Below are 17462 nucleotides of genomic sequence, written 5' to 3' on the forward strand. Positions count from 1 at the left end.
AATCCCCGTGGCACAAAAATCTCTTGTGTTTTGATCTGCCAATGATCGCCAGACATGAAGTCTCATTCTCTGCTTGGTGCATCATGTGAGCAGTGACACAGGTGTTGTAAAGAGTGAGCGGGAAAAAGAGAAAGTTGGAGAAAGCTCAAAAACCACAGGGCTGAGGCCAGGTGTCACACAGTGGTACGCCAGTGCTACAATGCCTGTTTAATTGAAACCTTGTAATAAAAGTTTAAATACATAAAATGTTTTTTTTTATCAAAAGAACATCCCCCACGTCCCCAGCCTGATGCGCATAGAGCAGGGGCAGTGGCAACTGGCTACCTACAAGGAATGGAGAAATGGCAGGTCCAACTCTCGTTGGCTTCGTATTCCTCCAAAAATGCTCTGTGAGTGAATTCAGAGTCTCAGGTGAGTGAGAACCCTACCCCACACTGGCTTTCTTCAAGTAACTCGAGTCCACACAAGGCATTCTATACCGTGGAGAAAGCTCCTCTTGGCTTTCAGAAGACAAGGAAGAGCAGGGCTTCGTGTCTGGGCAGCACTATGTTCTCGACGGTGCGTTCCATGGAGTGCACCTGCTCCGGGGAGGCCGTCAGGAAGGCCAAGGGCCCGATGCGCTGCTCCGCACAGGAGTGGCAGAGGTAGCCACCCTTGTTTTCCTTCCTGTTGCTCTGCAGGGAGGGCAAAAAAAAAGATGTCAGGGCGACAATCAGACAGCAGGAATTTTCCACCAAGAGCCTAAGCATTAGTATTCTGATGTTTTCAGACGTGGGCAAACCTCTGAGGTCACATATCCCACAGCACAGCCATTGAGGGTAGACTCGACTCTTGTCAAGTTCCCTTGGGGCAGAAACCAGAATTTATCAAGGCAAGGGGTGAAGAGCCAAGGAAAACTGGACCGGGCCCTCCAGGGAAACAGTGGTCCTGTTAAGAGTCGGGCCACAATCCAAGCTCCCAGACCATGCTCGTGTGTAAGATGCCAATGACTGACTCAAATCCTAGAGAAGCACAAGCTGCTGGGACCACATACGTAAGTGATGGGGGGCTTCTTCATGGTGAGCACAGTGTCCACGGGGATGGCGTTGTTGCACTGGCCCACGCAGCAACGCACCACTCCGGTCTTCAAAACATTACTGGTCAGCTCTGCTTGCAGGAAGTACTCCTGAGGACAGGGGAGAAGAGGGTAACAGCAACGTCTCCACCACACTCTCCCTGGAAACTCTGCTAGCGCCGGAGCGGAAAACGCTCTTTAGACACAGCGGAGTCCTCTCGGGAGAAAAGCACTGACTGCCCCGATTGCCCTCAGTTTTTGTGCCTTTTCCCTGCCGGTAAGGCCGTCTCCAAGACAGAACGCTTAAAGCAGTTCAGCTGGATTCTTCATAAAATGGCCAGTTTAAAAAAAAAAAAAAATGTTTAATGGGCAAACATGAAATAATGATATTTCAGGATGGTTTCTGGATTTTTATCTCACGCTGACCTGTCCCAGAATCATTAAAAATTATTTGTATATTGACTTTTCAAGCCAGGTGAGCTGAAACAGGCAACCTTAAAAGACCTGCCCACATTGACCCAGCATGTTGCCTTCTCCCAGGCTTGTGGCTAAATGAGTGAGCAAATTCTTGGCCTCCTCAGGCTTCAGCCTCCTCATCCGTAAAATGCAGACAACACAGTCCCTGCTTCATTTGACTGCTGTGAAGAGATACTCCTACATGCTAAGTGCTCAGGCCCAGCACACAGGGAACACCCAAACCAAATGTTCATGACCTCCCAGACTGGAAAAGCCACTGGGACAGGGACCAGTGTCTGGTCTGCTGTGCCCGGAGGAGGTAACACAGTTGTGGCAGACGAGTAGAACCCCAAGTATCTGCTGACCGAATAATTACGATTTCCTGTTTTTTGGATTACAACAGGCTATTGATTTAATTGTGGCAAAATCTGTATCTGGTATTTGCATTGATCTGGCTTTCTCTCTTGCAGGATCTGTCTGCCTGCTACAGAAAAGAACAGAAAATATATAAACACTCGTGTTCCCACCAATAACTGAGGGACAACTAAACCAGGAAATCCTTTAAAAACAGAATGACAGGTTCTGCAGAAATCCCCTCTGCCGGTCATCTCTCCTCCCCTCCCCTCCCCCGAGGCAGCCAGCGTCGCGAGTGAATTTGGAGTGTACCCTTTTTGACCCACCCGAAAAGGGCTTTAAGGGGACATGTATGTCCCAGAAGGCTAGGTGTCATCTTGCAGGTATTTATTTATATAAATGTTACACTTTGAGTCTGCTTCCCATCTAGTTCATTTAAGTGCTATACAGGGCTTAATCACATCCCTCTTTCCACATTTGATTCAGCCATTCCCTCTGAGTAGATACTCAGGTTGTTTCCAAATTACTGCCCACAACGTAGCAACGAACATGCTTGTACATGCTTTCCCACCCAGCACGCGGAAGTTTCTGTTTTGACGAACTTTCTGAGCACGACCCACACCAAGGAGCCCACTTAGCATTACAGTCTATAGCCACGTACGTGCATATTTAAAAGGCTGAATAACAGTTTCACAAAACAGTATTTCACCTTATGTGCAGTGTAGTTTTTCTCTTCTACATTTTATTTCCACTTCGCTTTTTAAAAAGCTTATTGTAGGGGCGCCTGGGTGGCTCAGTTGTTAAGCGTCTGCCTTTGGCTCAGGGCGTGATCCTGGCATTCTGGGATAGAGCCCCACATCAGGCTCTTCCGCTGGGAGCCTGCTTCTTCCTCTCCCACTCCCCCTCCTTGTGTTCCCTCTCTTGCTGGCTCTCTAATGAATAAAATCTTTAAAAAAAAAAAATTAAAAAAAAAAACTTATCGTAGCCCACTAAACTGGTTTCATAAATCATGACTGGATTGCAGCCGACACTTGGAAAAGCATTGCTTCAAAGCAGCGGTTCTCCAACACTTTGGTCTCGGGACCCCTTGACACTACTAAATATGACGGGCTCCAACATTACAGGCTCCAAAGAAGGTTAATTTATGTGAGTCTTATCTGTTAATATTTACCACATAAGAAATTTAGGCTTAACAATTAAACCTATCACGTTAACCTTTTTATCAAATACAACTGTATTTTCAGAAAAAAAAAGCTTAGAAGAGTTGCATTGTTTTACATTCTTGCAAATCTTTCATGTCTGGCTTAACAGAAAACAACTTCTACGTTCAGTCTGTGGTGGCAAAATGTCACGTGGCTCTGGAAAACTGCCCCATGAGCTTGTCAGAGCACTGAGTGAGAAAGGCAGAGGACTCTCTAGGGTCCTACAAACAGCACAGTGCATGTATGACACCAGCAGCCAAAGGGTTAATGGGATGCATAAACACAGCTGCAACTTTTTATAGCCTTTTTACAATTGCCCCTAAATTTCTCTGACTCTTCTTCCGGGAGGTAGACCTGAGGCTTGCCCCCAACAAGCCTTTCCTTGCGGCACACTGATGTCTGTCTTTACTGCGCATTGGGCAGACAAGCTCGGCTTTGGCTTCAGATCCAGTGAGCCAGCCAGGCACTCTTTGCTAAGGGTTCGTCGTCAGCCCCCAGCCAGCGGCACAGTCTGGTGACCAGTCCAAGCAGCTGCCTGGGCTCTCTGTCCTCAGGTCCGTCCCTGGGGCCCCATTCAGCCTGGGTGCGGCCAACCTTCAGGACTTAATTTAACTCTTGTGGCAAGGAAACAGTTTTGGGGTTTGATTTGGGCAGACGTGTCTTGGTGAGTACTTCCTATCTGATGGTACATGAGCTCATTTCTTCTTCCCATTAGGTTTGGCTCTTAGATTTCTTCCTCCTGTTCAGCTTAGCCTCCTTTTCTTACTGAAGGAAAGGCTGGTGAGGAAGCAGTTTGGTTCAGTCGGTGGAGCTCTGACTTTTAGGGAGGAACTAGAAACTAGGAAGCTGTTTGGTTCAGTCTGTGAACCCCCCTCCCCCGCCCCCCAACTTCTGGGGAGGAACCAATGCTCACAGAGTTACTCTGGGCTTCGTCTGGTTTGTGTGTTGCTGTAGCTTTTGATATCTTTGAATAAAACCAGCCATATTCTATTTGGAAAATGGGAAATGACACTTTGATTCCCCCACATGCAGACTTCTGGGCTATTCTCCAAAACTGGGCAATCACTTTTGGCAACACTCCTTGGGCAAAATATTCATTAGACTCTGGAGAAAAATGACCAACAAATCCATAAAATTATATAATACCATCTTGCAATTAAGTTTTGTAAAAGGGAAATATTTGGAAGTTGGCCCTTTAAGATTTTGTTTGCATCTTGTTCGTGTATTTCCGTGTCTATATATGTTGTAAATGTGAGTGATTTTCTCTACCTCTGCCTTTTCAAGGATTTTATCCATTTGAGAGACAGTATGTGCATGAGCATGCATGAGTTGGGTGGGCAGAGGGAGAAGCAGACTCCCCCACTGAGTGTAGAGTCCACGCGGGACTCGATCCCAGGACCCAGAGATCATGAACTGAGCCAAAGGCAGATGCTTAACTGACTGAGCCACCCAGGCACCCCTCTAACTCTGGATGGTATTGCTGAAGTTAATTTACAAAAGAGCTCATTTGTTTAAAGGGAAGCACTTGTAAAAACTGGGCATTCTAGAACTCAGAGAAATAAGGCGCCTGGGTGGCTCAGTCAGTGAAGTGTCTGCCTTCCACTCAGGTCATGATCCCAGGGTCCTGAGATCAAGTCCCATCTCAGGCTGCTGCTCATCAGGGAGCCTGCTTCACCCTCTACCCCTCCCCCCTGCTCATGATCTCTCTCTCTCTCACGCTCTCAAATCTTTTTAAAAAATGAAATTCAGAAAGAAACTCCCAAATGTTTAAGTTCATGTGACCTTGGAAAATACTTGGAATTAAAGCCAAATTTAATGTTGTTGATTTACTGGAAATAAGGGAAACAATTCTGTAAAGCTGTAGAAGGTTTGTGAGAAGGGAATCTTTGGAAAGGAGTTTTGTGCGTGGTCAGGACTAAGACTATGAAGACGTAGTATATAAAAGTCTATTAGGGAGTGAGCGACACCTGTGGAAAGGAAGGGAGTGAAAGAGCGCGAAATCAGACAGAAGCTGAGCAGTGACTCAGTATCAACAGAGACCTCCGCTGATTCTCTGAGGAGTTCCAAAAGTTGGATTACCCTTCAGGGTATCCACCACTGGGGCAAGAGTCATGGTTTGTGACCACCTGGGTGGAGGGCATGCCCTTGGCAAAGGCAGCTGTCTCCAGTCAAGGCAACCCTGATGGTACCTGAGAGCTGAGGCCCGTGGGCAGCATTCCTATAGCTGGAGTCCTTCACTCCTGATGAAGATTTTCAACTAACGAGAAAACTGCATTCCACCAGATTCCTGCTTAAAACATCACTGGTTCTCTGTTTGCTCTTTCAGATTTAAGGCTGTGACTTACAGAAATTTGTTAAAATACTCCTTTGGAAACAAATACGGAACATTTATCTTTTCCTCCAGGATTCAGAAACTCTCAGTGACTGTTCTTATTTTCACAGCAATGTATTTATTTGCATAAGTTCAGTAAGAATCTGGTCTCCTTATGACAGAACACAATTGGAAACATCGGTTACATTACCAAGGCTTCGAGAGGAATACCGTATTTGAGGGACATGTGCCCAGGCTCAGATATGATCGGTTTTAGGGAACTAAGGATGACTTTATGGAGCCAATGAAACCCCTTGGAAAAATCGGTCTGGTACCTTGCTTACTTACAGGGCTCCCAGCAGCCTCACCATGGGAGTAAAGAAGGTCACCTCCCAGCAGGTGTAGAAACCACAAGAGATTCCGGGACCTCAAAGAGAAGAATTCACCCAAATCTATAGGTACTGCAGGCAAAGTCTGAGGGTAAGTATTCGGCTTGTCTTCTTAGCCTCGAGAGGCTGTTAAAAGTTCAACCTGAAATTCTTTATAAGTTCCAGCAAAGCAAACTTAACCAAAAAAAAAAGGTCAATCACTATTCTTGCCATGCTTATGTGAACAATTAGGCCAACTTTGTTAAAACTGGACTTATTTTACAAACAAATGAGACTTCATTTGGCTATCTTTGAAAATGAGGGTGATTTTAGAGAAATTGTTCCAATAACCCAACTTCGTGGGTGTTAGATTCTAGTTCTGAATTAACAGTCTTTGAGGGTTTGTTTGCCTACTAAACTGGACTAAAGCCTTGCTGGCTGCTCTGCATCTAGGAAGAGTGGCCCTTAGAAGGGGCTTTGTTTAAGCCCCTATGCTACGTTATTTGGAAGATTCTTTCTACACTTGTCATGACTTAGGGCTCACGTTACGGAGTTGGATGCTACCCGGTATGTTCTATCTATGTGCCCCACAGATGTGCCCTTATGCCGCCTCAGTCCTAGACGGGTGGTGGGGGCACCCAGAGGACTGGCTCCAGCCTCATTAGGACCACACGAGGTACTGCTGACCACCCCTTCTTCAGTGAAGCCACAGGGAAGGAAGCCGGGGGCATCCATCACACTCGAATTACAGGATCCACCGGTTCCCTACACCCTGCTCCACAAGGACAACCCCTTGCAGCAGTGAGTCTCTGACAGACCTGAAACTACTAGTTAGGAGAGTTTATCTTTAGAAATCAGTTGATAAATACAACAAGCTTCCCCTAAGGACCTAGATAAACTGGGATCACATACACTATAAGAACGCATAACCAAGGTACAAAAATCTTGCTAATGCAGGATGTTGGGTTTCAACCTGGAACGAAAGAGTACTTCTAAACAAGAGCAGGTTTCCATTCCTCTGAACCCAAACTTGGCCCCATTTCAGCAGAAAGTTAAGTAGATGGGTCATCGTCCCAATTCCCTCAAGAACGAGGAAGGACCAGAAGATGGGATTAAAACCCAAAACCAAAGGGTTAGTGGGACGACTACGCGCGGCAGTGACTTGTACCCGGGCCTTTCTCATGTGCCTTTCAATTTCCTGACTCCCTTCCTTCTCACCTCCTTTCCTCCCCTCTCCTCCCCTCGCTGCCTCTTGAGTAAACCCCTTCCTTGCTGCAGCCTCATGTCTCAGTCACTGTCTTGGGCATATCAGGCAGATGAACTTGGATTTGCGGACACGCATAGTATCTACTGTGAGGAGTGGGACTCTCTTGCCCGGAAGGCCCCCGGCCATGCTCTGAGAACTGGGGCTCACTCCAACGACACTCCTGAGCAGTGGGCCGCACGTTCCCACCAGTACCGGGATGATGCCCACCTCCCATCACTCTCGCCGATACCTGAAAAGGTCAAACTTTTCATTGTTACCAATCTGATTATTTTCGTTTGCATTTCCTAGACTGTGACACAGGTGGCTTTTTTTTTTTTTTTTTTAATCTATTCACTGGCCACTAGGGTTCCTTTTCCTGTGAACTTGTTGTTTCTATCTTCTGCCTATATGACTACTAGGTTGCCTGTTTCTTACGAATGCGCGGTTCTTTATGACCTTGGCCAGTCCTACTCTCTGCAGTTACACAAGCTCCAGGAGGGCAGAGCTCGGGTCTGCTCACGGCCACACTCTCAGAACAGTGCCTAGCACTCAGCTGGCAAAACAAGCATCTCAAAGGATGTTTTTTAAAGGTTAACTAAATGTTGGTTATTATTTTATCACACTGAAGTTTTACAACTTGATGTAATCAGAAATAACTGTTTTAGGACTTCCCATTTTTATGCCAACGTTATTAAGAAAACCTTCCTCATCCTAAGTTATTTTTCTAACATTTCTAAAACTATTTTCTTACATTTAGGTCTTAATTTTTTCTTAAAGATTTTATTTACTTATTCATGAGAGACAGAGAGGCAGCAGGAGAGGGAGAAGCAGGCTCCCTAAGGAGCAGGGAGCCCGATGCAGGGTTCGATCCCAGGACCCTGAGATCATGACCTGAGCCGAAGGCAGACGCTTAACCGACTGAGCCACCCAGGTACCCACATTTATGTCTTTAATCCAGTTGGAATTTATTATGAGGATATAAAGAATTTAACTTGACTCTTTCCATATGGAAAGCCAACTGCCCCAACACTGCTGGCTGACTAGTACTTTCTTTTCCTACCCCTGTGTAATCCCTAGCTATTACGTGTGAAGCTCTCCCACAGCCATGTGACTTTCTGGGAACTCCCCTTGATCTGTCTCTTCTCCTTTCACTAGCATCTCTTTACAGTCAGTCAGAGTTCCCACGCCATGTTTTTCCTTAAACTGGCTAGTCCTGGGCTGTTGTTCTTCCACACGAATTTTAGAATCAGTTTATCCAATTCCATCAGGCTCTAAATCCTGTTGGGCACTGAACATACTCTTTAGGGAGAACTTTCATTTCCCATCCATAAATAGGATCTTTAAGATGCAGAGGGATCCCACTTGGGCAAATGAATCATTTCACGGTCTAACAGTTTCTAAAAGCTAAAAAAACAAAACACACCTTTAAAATCCCAAACATCATGGGTAAAATAAGTCTTCCTATATAGACAGTCTGAAGACAATCCATCATTGGTGCAGTGAGAGGACAGCGCCCCAGTGGGACAGAGACGACTATCCTTCTGGCCCGAGGCGCAAGTACATAGCGCGTGTAGAAGTGGCAGACTCTCCAACTCCCCCAAATCTTGCGGGTGGATCCAAGACTGCCTAATAGCTTCCCTCCTAGACTGTCAGTTCCACGAGATCAAGGAGCGTATTACTTGCTACCTACACTCCTTAGCGCTAACTACAGTGCTTGGCATGGAACAGGGGCTCCATAAATCTAGTTTGTCAGTGGAGTGAACAGGTGAATCAATCAAGCCACCTCCACTCTTTCATGATGTCCTGGGTGTCTACTACTTGCACAGGTACGAAGACAGTAGCTGCTGGGAAACACCATCGTCCAGGGAACTGCCAATGGGCTTACATCACACTGTCGCGTGTGGGCAGGAAGACCAGTGCACCTGTGGCAAACACTACCCCGAGAAAGAAAGACAAAACCTACCCCGAAGCTTCATTTGAACCCCCAGCTTTCAGGAACCCAAAGGTGCCTCATACCAGTACCTACACATCCCTTCTTAAATGTTTCCAGGCTGCTCTGGTTTTAAAGGCACTGGTTCCTCACTAGCAGTCGGGCCCTTGGCTTCTAAGTCCTCACCCACGACTTCCTGGGGCGATCCTGTCATTGTCCCCATTGCACAGATGACGGCATCAGAGTTGAGAAATGAGGTCACTCACGCAAAAGATTGCAGAGGTAGACCACAGCAGATGTGGGGTCCCACCCGGGTCTAAGTCCAGAACCTGTGCTCTTTTTTTTTTTTTTAAGAGTTTTATTTATTTATTTATTCGACAGGATAGAGACAGCCAGCGAGAGAGGGAACACAAGCAGGGGGAGTGGGAGAGGAAGAAGCAGGCTCATAGTGGAGGAGCCTGATGTGGGACTCGATCCCGTAACGCCGGGATCACGCCCTGAGCCGAAGGCAGACGCTTAACCGCTATGCCACCCAGGCGCCCCAGAACCTGTGCTCTTACACCAGCAAGCAACAGTGAGGCTCCCTCTCTCTCCCACGGTCTGTAGACACAAAGCTCCATGACAAGGAGGCACATGACCTCAGAACTGCTGTGTGAAAACTACACCACGAGTATTGCCGAATGAATGACTGCATGAGTGCCACGACCCCCACGCTCTTCCTCAGAGGCCAGTTCCCCGCCCCTATACCTCCCTCCTGGAGTTGAATGTCTCGATGACCAGTAACTGCTTCAGAGGACCCCCCTGCACTCTCCCAACGCACAGATACAGTTACCCCGTCAGGCCAGCCAGACCTTTCTCTAGCCCCCTCCTCTCGGGCACAGGTACAACCCTGTGCCAGCTTTACAGATTAGGACACGGAGGCACAGAGTGATGAGTGACTTGCCCAGTGTCAGGCCTGGAGAACTGTGCTGTGAGCCGAGGCAGTCTGATCCGGGGCCTGTGGAATCGGGCCCAGCCCAGCCCCAGACCAGGAGGGAGGCTGCTTTCATCCAGCTGACAAACACTTCCAGAGCACCAACGATGCGTTAGGATTCTGAGGATACTCCCGTGCCACTTGGATTAAGAATCTCGGATTCTGGGAGGCTGAGAAGCTGTCTCTGAGCAACTTGCATGACTTCAATACACTTCATTCAATAATGTCATGATTCCCTTCACTTCCTCAAAACTTTAAGAAACAAAGGAACAAAAAGGCTCCAGGGATTAGCTAGATTTTCTAAGGGGGTGAGAGAAAAAGGAGGCTGCCTGACCTCTCTTGGTTATAGAGACCAAAGTGGTTTCTCACTCGAGGTAGCAGGAACCAATGGCTCCCTTTTGTTCTAAAGCCTCAGCACGCAGGACTCTCCGTTCATGTGCTTTCATATTCTCTAAATTATTACTAGCCCCCTGCCCCAGAGCCTTCAAAATCCCCACAGCCTTCCTCTCTGAGCAGAGGGCAGACTCAGCCACTTCCAAAGAGGATGTCTCCAAACAGATTCCTAAGTTAAAAAGCAGAAGCATTCCGTCTCATACAACAGCTTTCAGACCCAAACATCTGCTCACATGGACGGGCCACATTTCCAGGGCACTTCAGAGCCCTTCTGGGAGCAACAGATGTTTTCCAACCCAGCCTCAGTAAGGAGGAAGTATTTCTCTCAATTCTGTATCCTTTTCTATATGGGGAAAAACTCGTGTTCCCCATAAAATGTATGCAATAACTAACTGATGAGCTTCCGACTAGCTTTAAAAAGCCTTTCCGACTCTTCTATGTAACTGGTGGGGCTCTCAGGTATACAATCTCTGCGAAGAATTTGGCAGTATCTAGAAAATTCACATATCCATTTATCCTTTACCTAGAAACTGAGATTCTACAATGTATTCCCCAGGATGCACTGGCAAGCCAGAAAATGACTTGTGCCTTATGATGCCTCGTGGCATTATTCTTTAAGGCAAAAGACTGGAAAGAGCCCAGTAGCCACCAGTGAGGGGCCACACCAATCACGATCCAGGGACCCGGCGAATACTCCACAGCGGTCCCGAGGGATGAGAAAATGCTATATGAACCAGTAACAGTGAGTGATCTCCATGCACATTTCTCAGTGACCAAGTGAGGTTCAGAACACTATTTACAGGATGTTACTTTCACAAAAAAGGAGGATAGAAAAATTTATACACATTTGCTGATACTTGCAAAAAGAAATACCGAAGGATAAATCGAACACTAATTTTTAAAAAATAGCTACCAATGATGGAGAGTCTGAAGGGGACAAAGACAGAACGAGACTTTTACACTTGTTACAAAGTTCTGACTTTGAAAACATAAATGTCTTATATATTCAAAAAAGATAATTGAGTCAAAAAGAAGCAAAGCTATCCTTGTAGAGACAGTAAACAGATATATCTTATTGTAATTACGCTGGCGGATCTAACCACAGAGGGAAAAGAACTTACTTCCAGTGCCCTCGGAACATGATATTCCTACAAATATTATGAACTGTGATAATGGCACTGTAATTATGGGGGGAAAGTCCATTTTTTTTTAGAGATACATACTCCAACTATATATAGGTATGATTTGTATGTAGGAATTCAATTTATTACTCTGCCTTTTAAGTATCTCAGAATTTTTTTCCTAAGTTAAAGTGAAAAAAAATCCTATTTAACCCATGTCGTGAAGTGAGATTACTGCCCACAATATTGCTACAAGTTACCCATGTGACAACTTGGTTCTGTGATAAATCCAACCACCAGTGCAGCACTATTTCTAGGGGAAAATCACACTACAGTTTCTAAAAAAATACTTGCGATCAAAGTTTCTACAAAAAAACTCATGTAATAGAGATTATTTGTACATAAAAATTATTATCGTTAACCCTTAAACAACTTTGAAATGCACAGGTCTACTTACACACAGATTTCTTTATAGTATGGTGCTGTAAATGTATTTTCTCTTCCTTACGCTTTTCCTTTCTCCAGCTTACTTTATCATAAGAATACCAAATATAATACATCGAACATAAAAAATATGTGTTAATCGACTGTTTATGTTATTGGTGAGGCTTCTGGTCAACGGGCTATCAGCTGAGTTTTGGGGGAGTCTAGAGTTACAGATTCTCAACTGTGTGGGATACGGGTGGGGTGGACATTGTTCAGTGCCTCTCACCCCGTGTTATTCCAGGGTCCACTGTATTTCTACTTCGTCCCTGGGGTACTGGTTTAGAGTTTAAGAAAAGCCACACTTATCTCTAAACTATGGGGCCAAATCCAGACCAGTCCCTGCTGTTGTCAATGAAGTTTTATCGGGACACAGCCACACTCATGCCTCAATGACTTGCCTGTGGCTGCTCTCATGCTCTCACGGCAGAGTTGAGCCAATGCAAGAGAGATCATATGGCCTGCAAAGCTTAACATACTTACTGTCCGGCCCTTTTGAGAAAAAGTGGGCAAAGCTCTGCTCTAAGTCCTCTCTGGAAACCACTGGGTGACTCCAGTGCCAGTGAGGACACAGACAAAAAAAGGGGGCTCTGGTTCTGAGATATGACACAGGCGCCATCACCCACAGTGAGGCCTTGGCGAAGCAAAGCTGCTTGGGGAAACATGCAGCTGATTCCAAATTCCAGAACATTCTTATGGCCAAATGGGCCCGTCTGAGAGAAGCTCAGAAGAAAAAAGTGCTACCAACACACAAGGTAGCCTGTCTTATGCAAGAAGGTTTTGCTGTTGTGACAGGTCCTGGAGTACTGATCGGCACAGCTTCCCCCTGGAAGGCTCTCACACCATCTTCCTCAAATATGTGAAGAGAAATCCTGTCTGTTGCCTTGCTTACCATCTGTCTCTGCACCTGGAATGGGGGCTGGGGGAGGGCAGGCATTCTTTGGCCGCCATGTCACCACCGGTATCTAGAAACAGACATGGCACATACGAGGCACTCACGAAATAGGCTCTATTCCACTCTGAGCATCAGGGTTCTGCGTTACCACCGCTGAACAACGCTAGGACTTCCACACCATTTACTAAAAAATGATTACTGCCCCACACCGCCACCCCCGCCCCGAGGTTCAAAGCCGCTGGCGGCACTGCTTAGACTCCACAGCTCCCAATATTCTCACCTCCTTGAGAGAGCATGAAATATGGCACTTCTGCTCTACAAAATCTTTTCTGTTCTCAAGACAGCAAAGGAAGAAGAGTATTTAGAATAACTTTTACACTTAAGTTTTAGGTTTTGGCTTAAGTATTTTTGGTTCAGGGAAAGATGGACCAAGTAGCCACTGGGAGCTCACATTTCTGTTCTTATTTCCAACAGGGTTCAAAGACTAACTGGCTTATACGCCAACCTGTGAGAGGCAGAAGAGAGCTAGAAATAAGAGGGTGGGAAGCAGGCTGGTTTCTGGGGATAAGGAGCGAGTGCCGACACTTTCCTGCATCTTAGCCCGTGACAAGAGGCCTGGTGCCTGAATATTCCTTCTCTCCTGGCAAGGACATTTTCCTTGGAAGAGGTCTGTTGGTGGCAGCAAGCAGCTGCCGGTTCAAGAGGAACTAGGCAAGGGGAGGGAGGGAGGGAGTGTAGACACAGAAAACATTCCTGCTGGTGTTTCCCCAAGAGTGTTCAGCACAAACTGAGCAAGGGAGAAATTGCAAAACACATGAACAGTGGATATTTTAAAAAGAACTTTTACAACTGAATCAGGAAAGAACTGAGAAGAGAACCTACATTTTTGTCTCTTCGATTACAACGCTTCCTGCACTACCCATGAACCCCAAGAGAAGCCCTTCTCTTCCAGCCCAGGATCCTGAACCAAAGGCCTTCGCAGGCCACAGGTTGATCCCTTATTCAAACCCAACAAAATTTGAATGTTGCTAAATTAATTTGTGCTACTGGTTCCTCTTACCCCAGCTAAAGTCAAAATGTTCTCCAAGGACTTGGTCATGATGAGACACTTCTTGGCACGGGTTACTGCAACATACAGTAAATTCCATTCATCTTCAGAAAACGACTCTAAAGAAAATGAAGGGAAGAAAGGTTATCAGCTCAAAAGCCTGCTTAAACGTGTGTTCTCCTCTACACTTTCACTAACTCCCCCCACCCCCCCACCCCCCCCGCCGCCGCCTCCCTGACCAAGAAAAACCACTCAAGACTAGCTGGCTGAATACACAAACTTTTCCTACAAACACCAACACCAAAAACAAAAACCCAACAGACCAGCGGCACAAAATACTGAGTTTTAACCTGTGCTGCTACTGGTAAATCCCGGGAGCCTGTTCACGGGTCATTCAACCCCCGTGATGTTTTCATTCATCCTCCCAGGTCACTCACGACAGCTGTGTAGGACTGACAGGGAAACAGGCTCACAAAGGCCAAGTCACTTGGACACACGGGCCAAGGCTGAGCAAGGACCCAGGAGCCAAACCCAAGGCTACTTGTCTCCAAAGCCCATGTTATTCCCTTTTCCTGACATGGTCTCTCTCTCTCTCTGGAAATGCCTTGGGCTGTGACACGACAAGCAGAGAAGAAACACACGTCCGAGGCTCTACTGCGTCCCTGAGCCTGTCCCCTGACAGTCACCACACCCAGCACAACGGTGAGAACGTGGCACCGAGTGACTATACTGAAAGCCACTCGACTGTGCGCTTTAAATGGGCAGATTGCATGGTATGTGAATTAGACCTTGATAAAGCTGTTCTAAAACAAAAAACAAAAAAATATGTAAACATGCAATGGCCAACAAGGAAAAAAAAAACGGTCGTAGCATATTAAATAAGCTTTTCCTCCCCAGTATGGACCACTGTTGCCTAGGGCCGTTCCCTTGCCCCACTCTGCTCTAATTTACCTTCAGCACAAGGTCTTTCTGTAATGTTATGAATATATTCACCAGAGACCAGGAGTTTTTACCATTTCTACTTTCAGCCCGCCAATGTGTGCTATGCCCCAAATTCTGAGTCCATGGTTAACAAAAACTTCACATGGTTTAATTCTAAGATTTTAAACCAAAATAACCATAGGGATGCTCAGAATATAACAACCTGCCTTGAGGATAAATTTATATAAAAGTAAACAAATGATACAAAGTGCTTACTTTTTTATGATTTCCTGGCCTCTTCAGTAAAAATATTTAATTTTAAAAAACACCACTTTGGGGACGCCTAGGAGGTTCAGTCGGTTAAACGACCGACTGTTGATTTCGGCTCAGGTCATGATCTCCGGGTCCTGGGATGGGGCCAAGTCAGGCGCCGCCATCAGCCGGGAGTTGGCTTGAGATTCTGTCCCTCTCCCCCTCCCCCCACCTGCATGTGCACGTGTACCTGCGCCTGCGCGCTCTCTCTCACCCCCTCTTCCCCTCCCCCCCAAGTAAATCAATAAAATCTTAAAAACACCACCACAACCACCACTTTGGAAAGCAGGTAAATTGTTGTAAAGCTTTACGAGGCTGGGCACCCAATACCCGACGGTGAAACACCCAGAGCTGCGAGCTGAAACAGCCCCACCCCAAGCACCGCCGCGCGCCCGCAGCCCTGAGACAGCGGACCCGGAAGGCTCGACAGTAAACAACCGGAAGTAGCAGGTGTGCTGTTCCCTCCCGCAGAGCGCACGGCACGCGGACGCCGCTCACCGACTCTGAAGTGCGGCAGCTGCGCGAGGTTGTGCCTGGCACAGGGCACCTTCACGAAGTCATCCAACACATGCACGGTATCAAACTCCAAGCCTTTGGCCTTGTGCACGGTGCCCAAAATGTACTCTGGAGTAACAAGAGAGCGCACAGTTAGATGGCGGCTGGGCGGGGAAAGGAAGGGGCGAGGAAGAGCCAAGCGCGCTCCTCCCGCTGCATTCCTAACACTGCCGGGCGCTTCCTTCCACCGCCCTTCCTTGCCCCCCTGTCGGGGGGGGGGGGGGGGGGCGACAGGAAACGACAGTCAGGGAAGTAGCAAATTCAGTGCCCACGGGGGAGTACCTCAGAATCACGTCCCAGAGCCCGCCCCCCCAAGTCTGCAGACAGAGCAACGACGGAACCTCCAGGGCGCTGAGCTGCTGGGCCACAGTCACGCCCAGGGGACCCCATTCCACGGGCTTGGAGCCACTGCAGAACTGACGGGCCCCGAGGAGGAGCGGCAGCTCGGCTCCCCCTCCCCCCAGGCTCCCCAGGAGCGCCCTTGAGAAACCTGCAGGAAGAGGGCCACCTGCCCGCCCTCCTGCTGGGAGGTGAGCAACCCACTGTTCTCCTCACCTGCAAAGTCCAGGTCTTCTATGTGGCACTTCTCTATCCTCTGCACCAGCTCCGGAATCCTGATGTTATACTTCTCAACGACTGCAATCTTGGCTTCCAGCTCCTTGTCCTCGGCTGCGGTCACGTACCTCTTGAAGCCACTAAAGCCTTCTTTGTGCACCCATCTTCTAATAAACTTGTCTTTAATAACGAGGTTCTCTAAGGAGAACACACACTCCGGTTAACACGACGGGGCTACACTAAGCTCCGGCGGCCGCAGCTCCACCTTCCTAGCCAACAGCAGCACAAACCCTGGGAGATCCGGGTTCTAGTCCCGACTGCATCACTAACCTGCTGTGTGACCCTGGGCAAGTCAGAAAGGACCTGTGCTTTAGCCTCTCCGTCTCCAAACTGAGGATCAAGGGCCCGACCCTTACATCCTTACCTACTTCACAGGGATGTGAACAGCGCAGTGTGGAAAAGAAATACGCTACAGGATGTTAGAAATGACCATCTGGGGCCCATGCAGAGGTTTCGGTGGGTAAAAGTGCCCAGGCAGACAGAAAGATGACAAGGGATGACAGCCTAAGGGACCGACAATAGGAAGAAATTCAGACTTCTAAGAGAAGGGTCTGGAAAAAGCTCTCAGTACCTCTGCAACAGGAGGCCTCAGGCATCCCACTCCTGATGGGAAGAGAGCCACACTAGCTCCACCCTTCTCCAGGAGAAAAGTAAGAGTGCTGACTCAGAGCAAGCCCAGCCTTCTCCCGTCCCTCGTCACTGGAACGTTCCTGTCCACTGCACCACGGCCAGGAGGGTACTCACGTTTCTTCCGTTCTTCCTCCGGCTGAAGAAGGATCCAAATATCAATGATTCTGTCCAATCCAAATGATTTAATCCCCTGAAAAAGTTTTTTGGTGGGATTTTTGTTTTTTTGTTTTCTGTTTTGTTTTGTTATTGTTGTTTTAACAAAACAAAGTAAAGCAAATGTAGAGATGGGATTTTGAAATGAGATGTTTTCGTAGAAATGGATCTCAAATCGCACCCAGAGCAAACAGTCAGCAGGAAATTTCACCAAGCACAACAGCATTAGGCTATCATGCAGCCTGAGCAGTCAGGATTCTCAAACGCTAAGGCCTGGCTGCTACCTCAAACTCTTCCTCTGTTTAAAAAAGGGGGGGAGGGGCAAAAACCAGCTGCATGCTGCTTTCTTGTCCAAAAGGGGCAACTGAAACCATCTACCTTCCAGGAACAGAAAAATGGCCGCGATGGAGGTTACGAGGATACCTGAACAACGTGTGGAGTG

General features: G+C 47.3%; 1 protein-coding gene across 3 annotated transcripts in view; it reads right to left on the reverse strand.

Annotated features, from left to right (window-relative positions):
• FBH1 (F-box DNA helicase 1) overlaps positions 1-17462 on the reverse strand; it is a 111056-nt gene that overhangs the window by 62151 nt on the left and 31443 nt on the right. For 2 of the 3 annotated variants that reach the window (XR_008956503.1, XM_044392073.3), the window contains exons 16-21: positions 16982-17057; positions 16178-16375; positions 15566-15691; positions 13847-13953; positions 1034-1165; positions 480-674 (exon numbers count right to left, since the gene is read on the reverse strand). Coding sequence is in view for 2 of the 3 variants with exons in the window: in XM_044392073.3 (XP_044248008.1) it covers positions 504-674; positions 1034-1165; positions 13847-13953; positions 15566-15691; positions 16178-16375; positions 16982-17057 (810 nt within the window). In the remaining variant the exon portion in view is untranslated. Of the gene's footprint in view, positions 1-184; positions 675-1033; positions 1166-13846; positions 13954-15565; positions 15692-16177; positions 16376-16981; positions 17058-17462 lie in introns of those variants that run through there. The other variant, XM_026478707.4, reaches the window with a different exon arrangement.

This window comes from Ursus arctos, unplaced genomic scaffold, assembly GCF_023065955.2.
Source record: "Ursus arctos isolate Adak ecotype North America unplaced genomic scaffold, UrsArc2.0 scaffold_30, whole genome shotgun sequence".
Classification (NCBI taxonomy): domain Eukaryota; kingdom Metazoa; phylum Chordata; class Mammalia; order Carnivora; family Ursidae; genus Ursus; species Ursus arctos.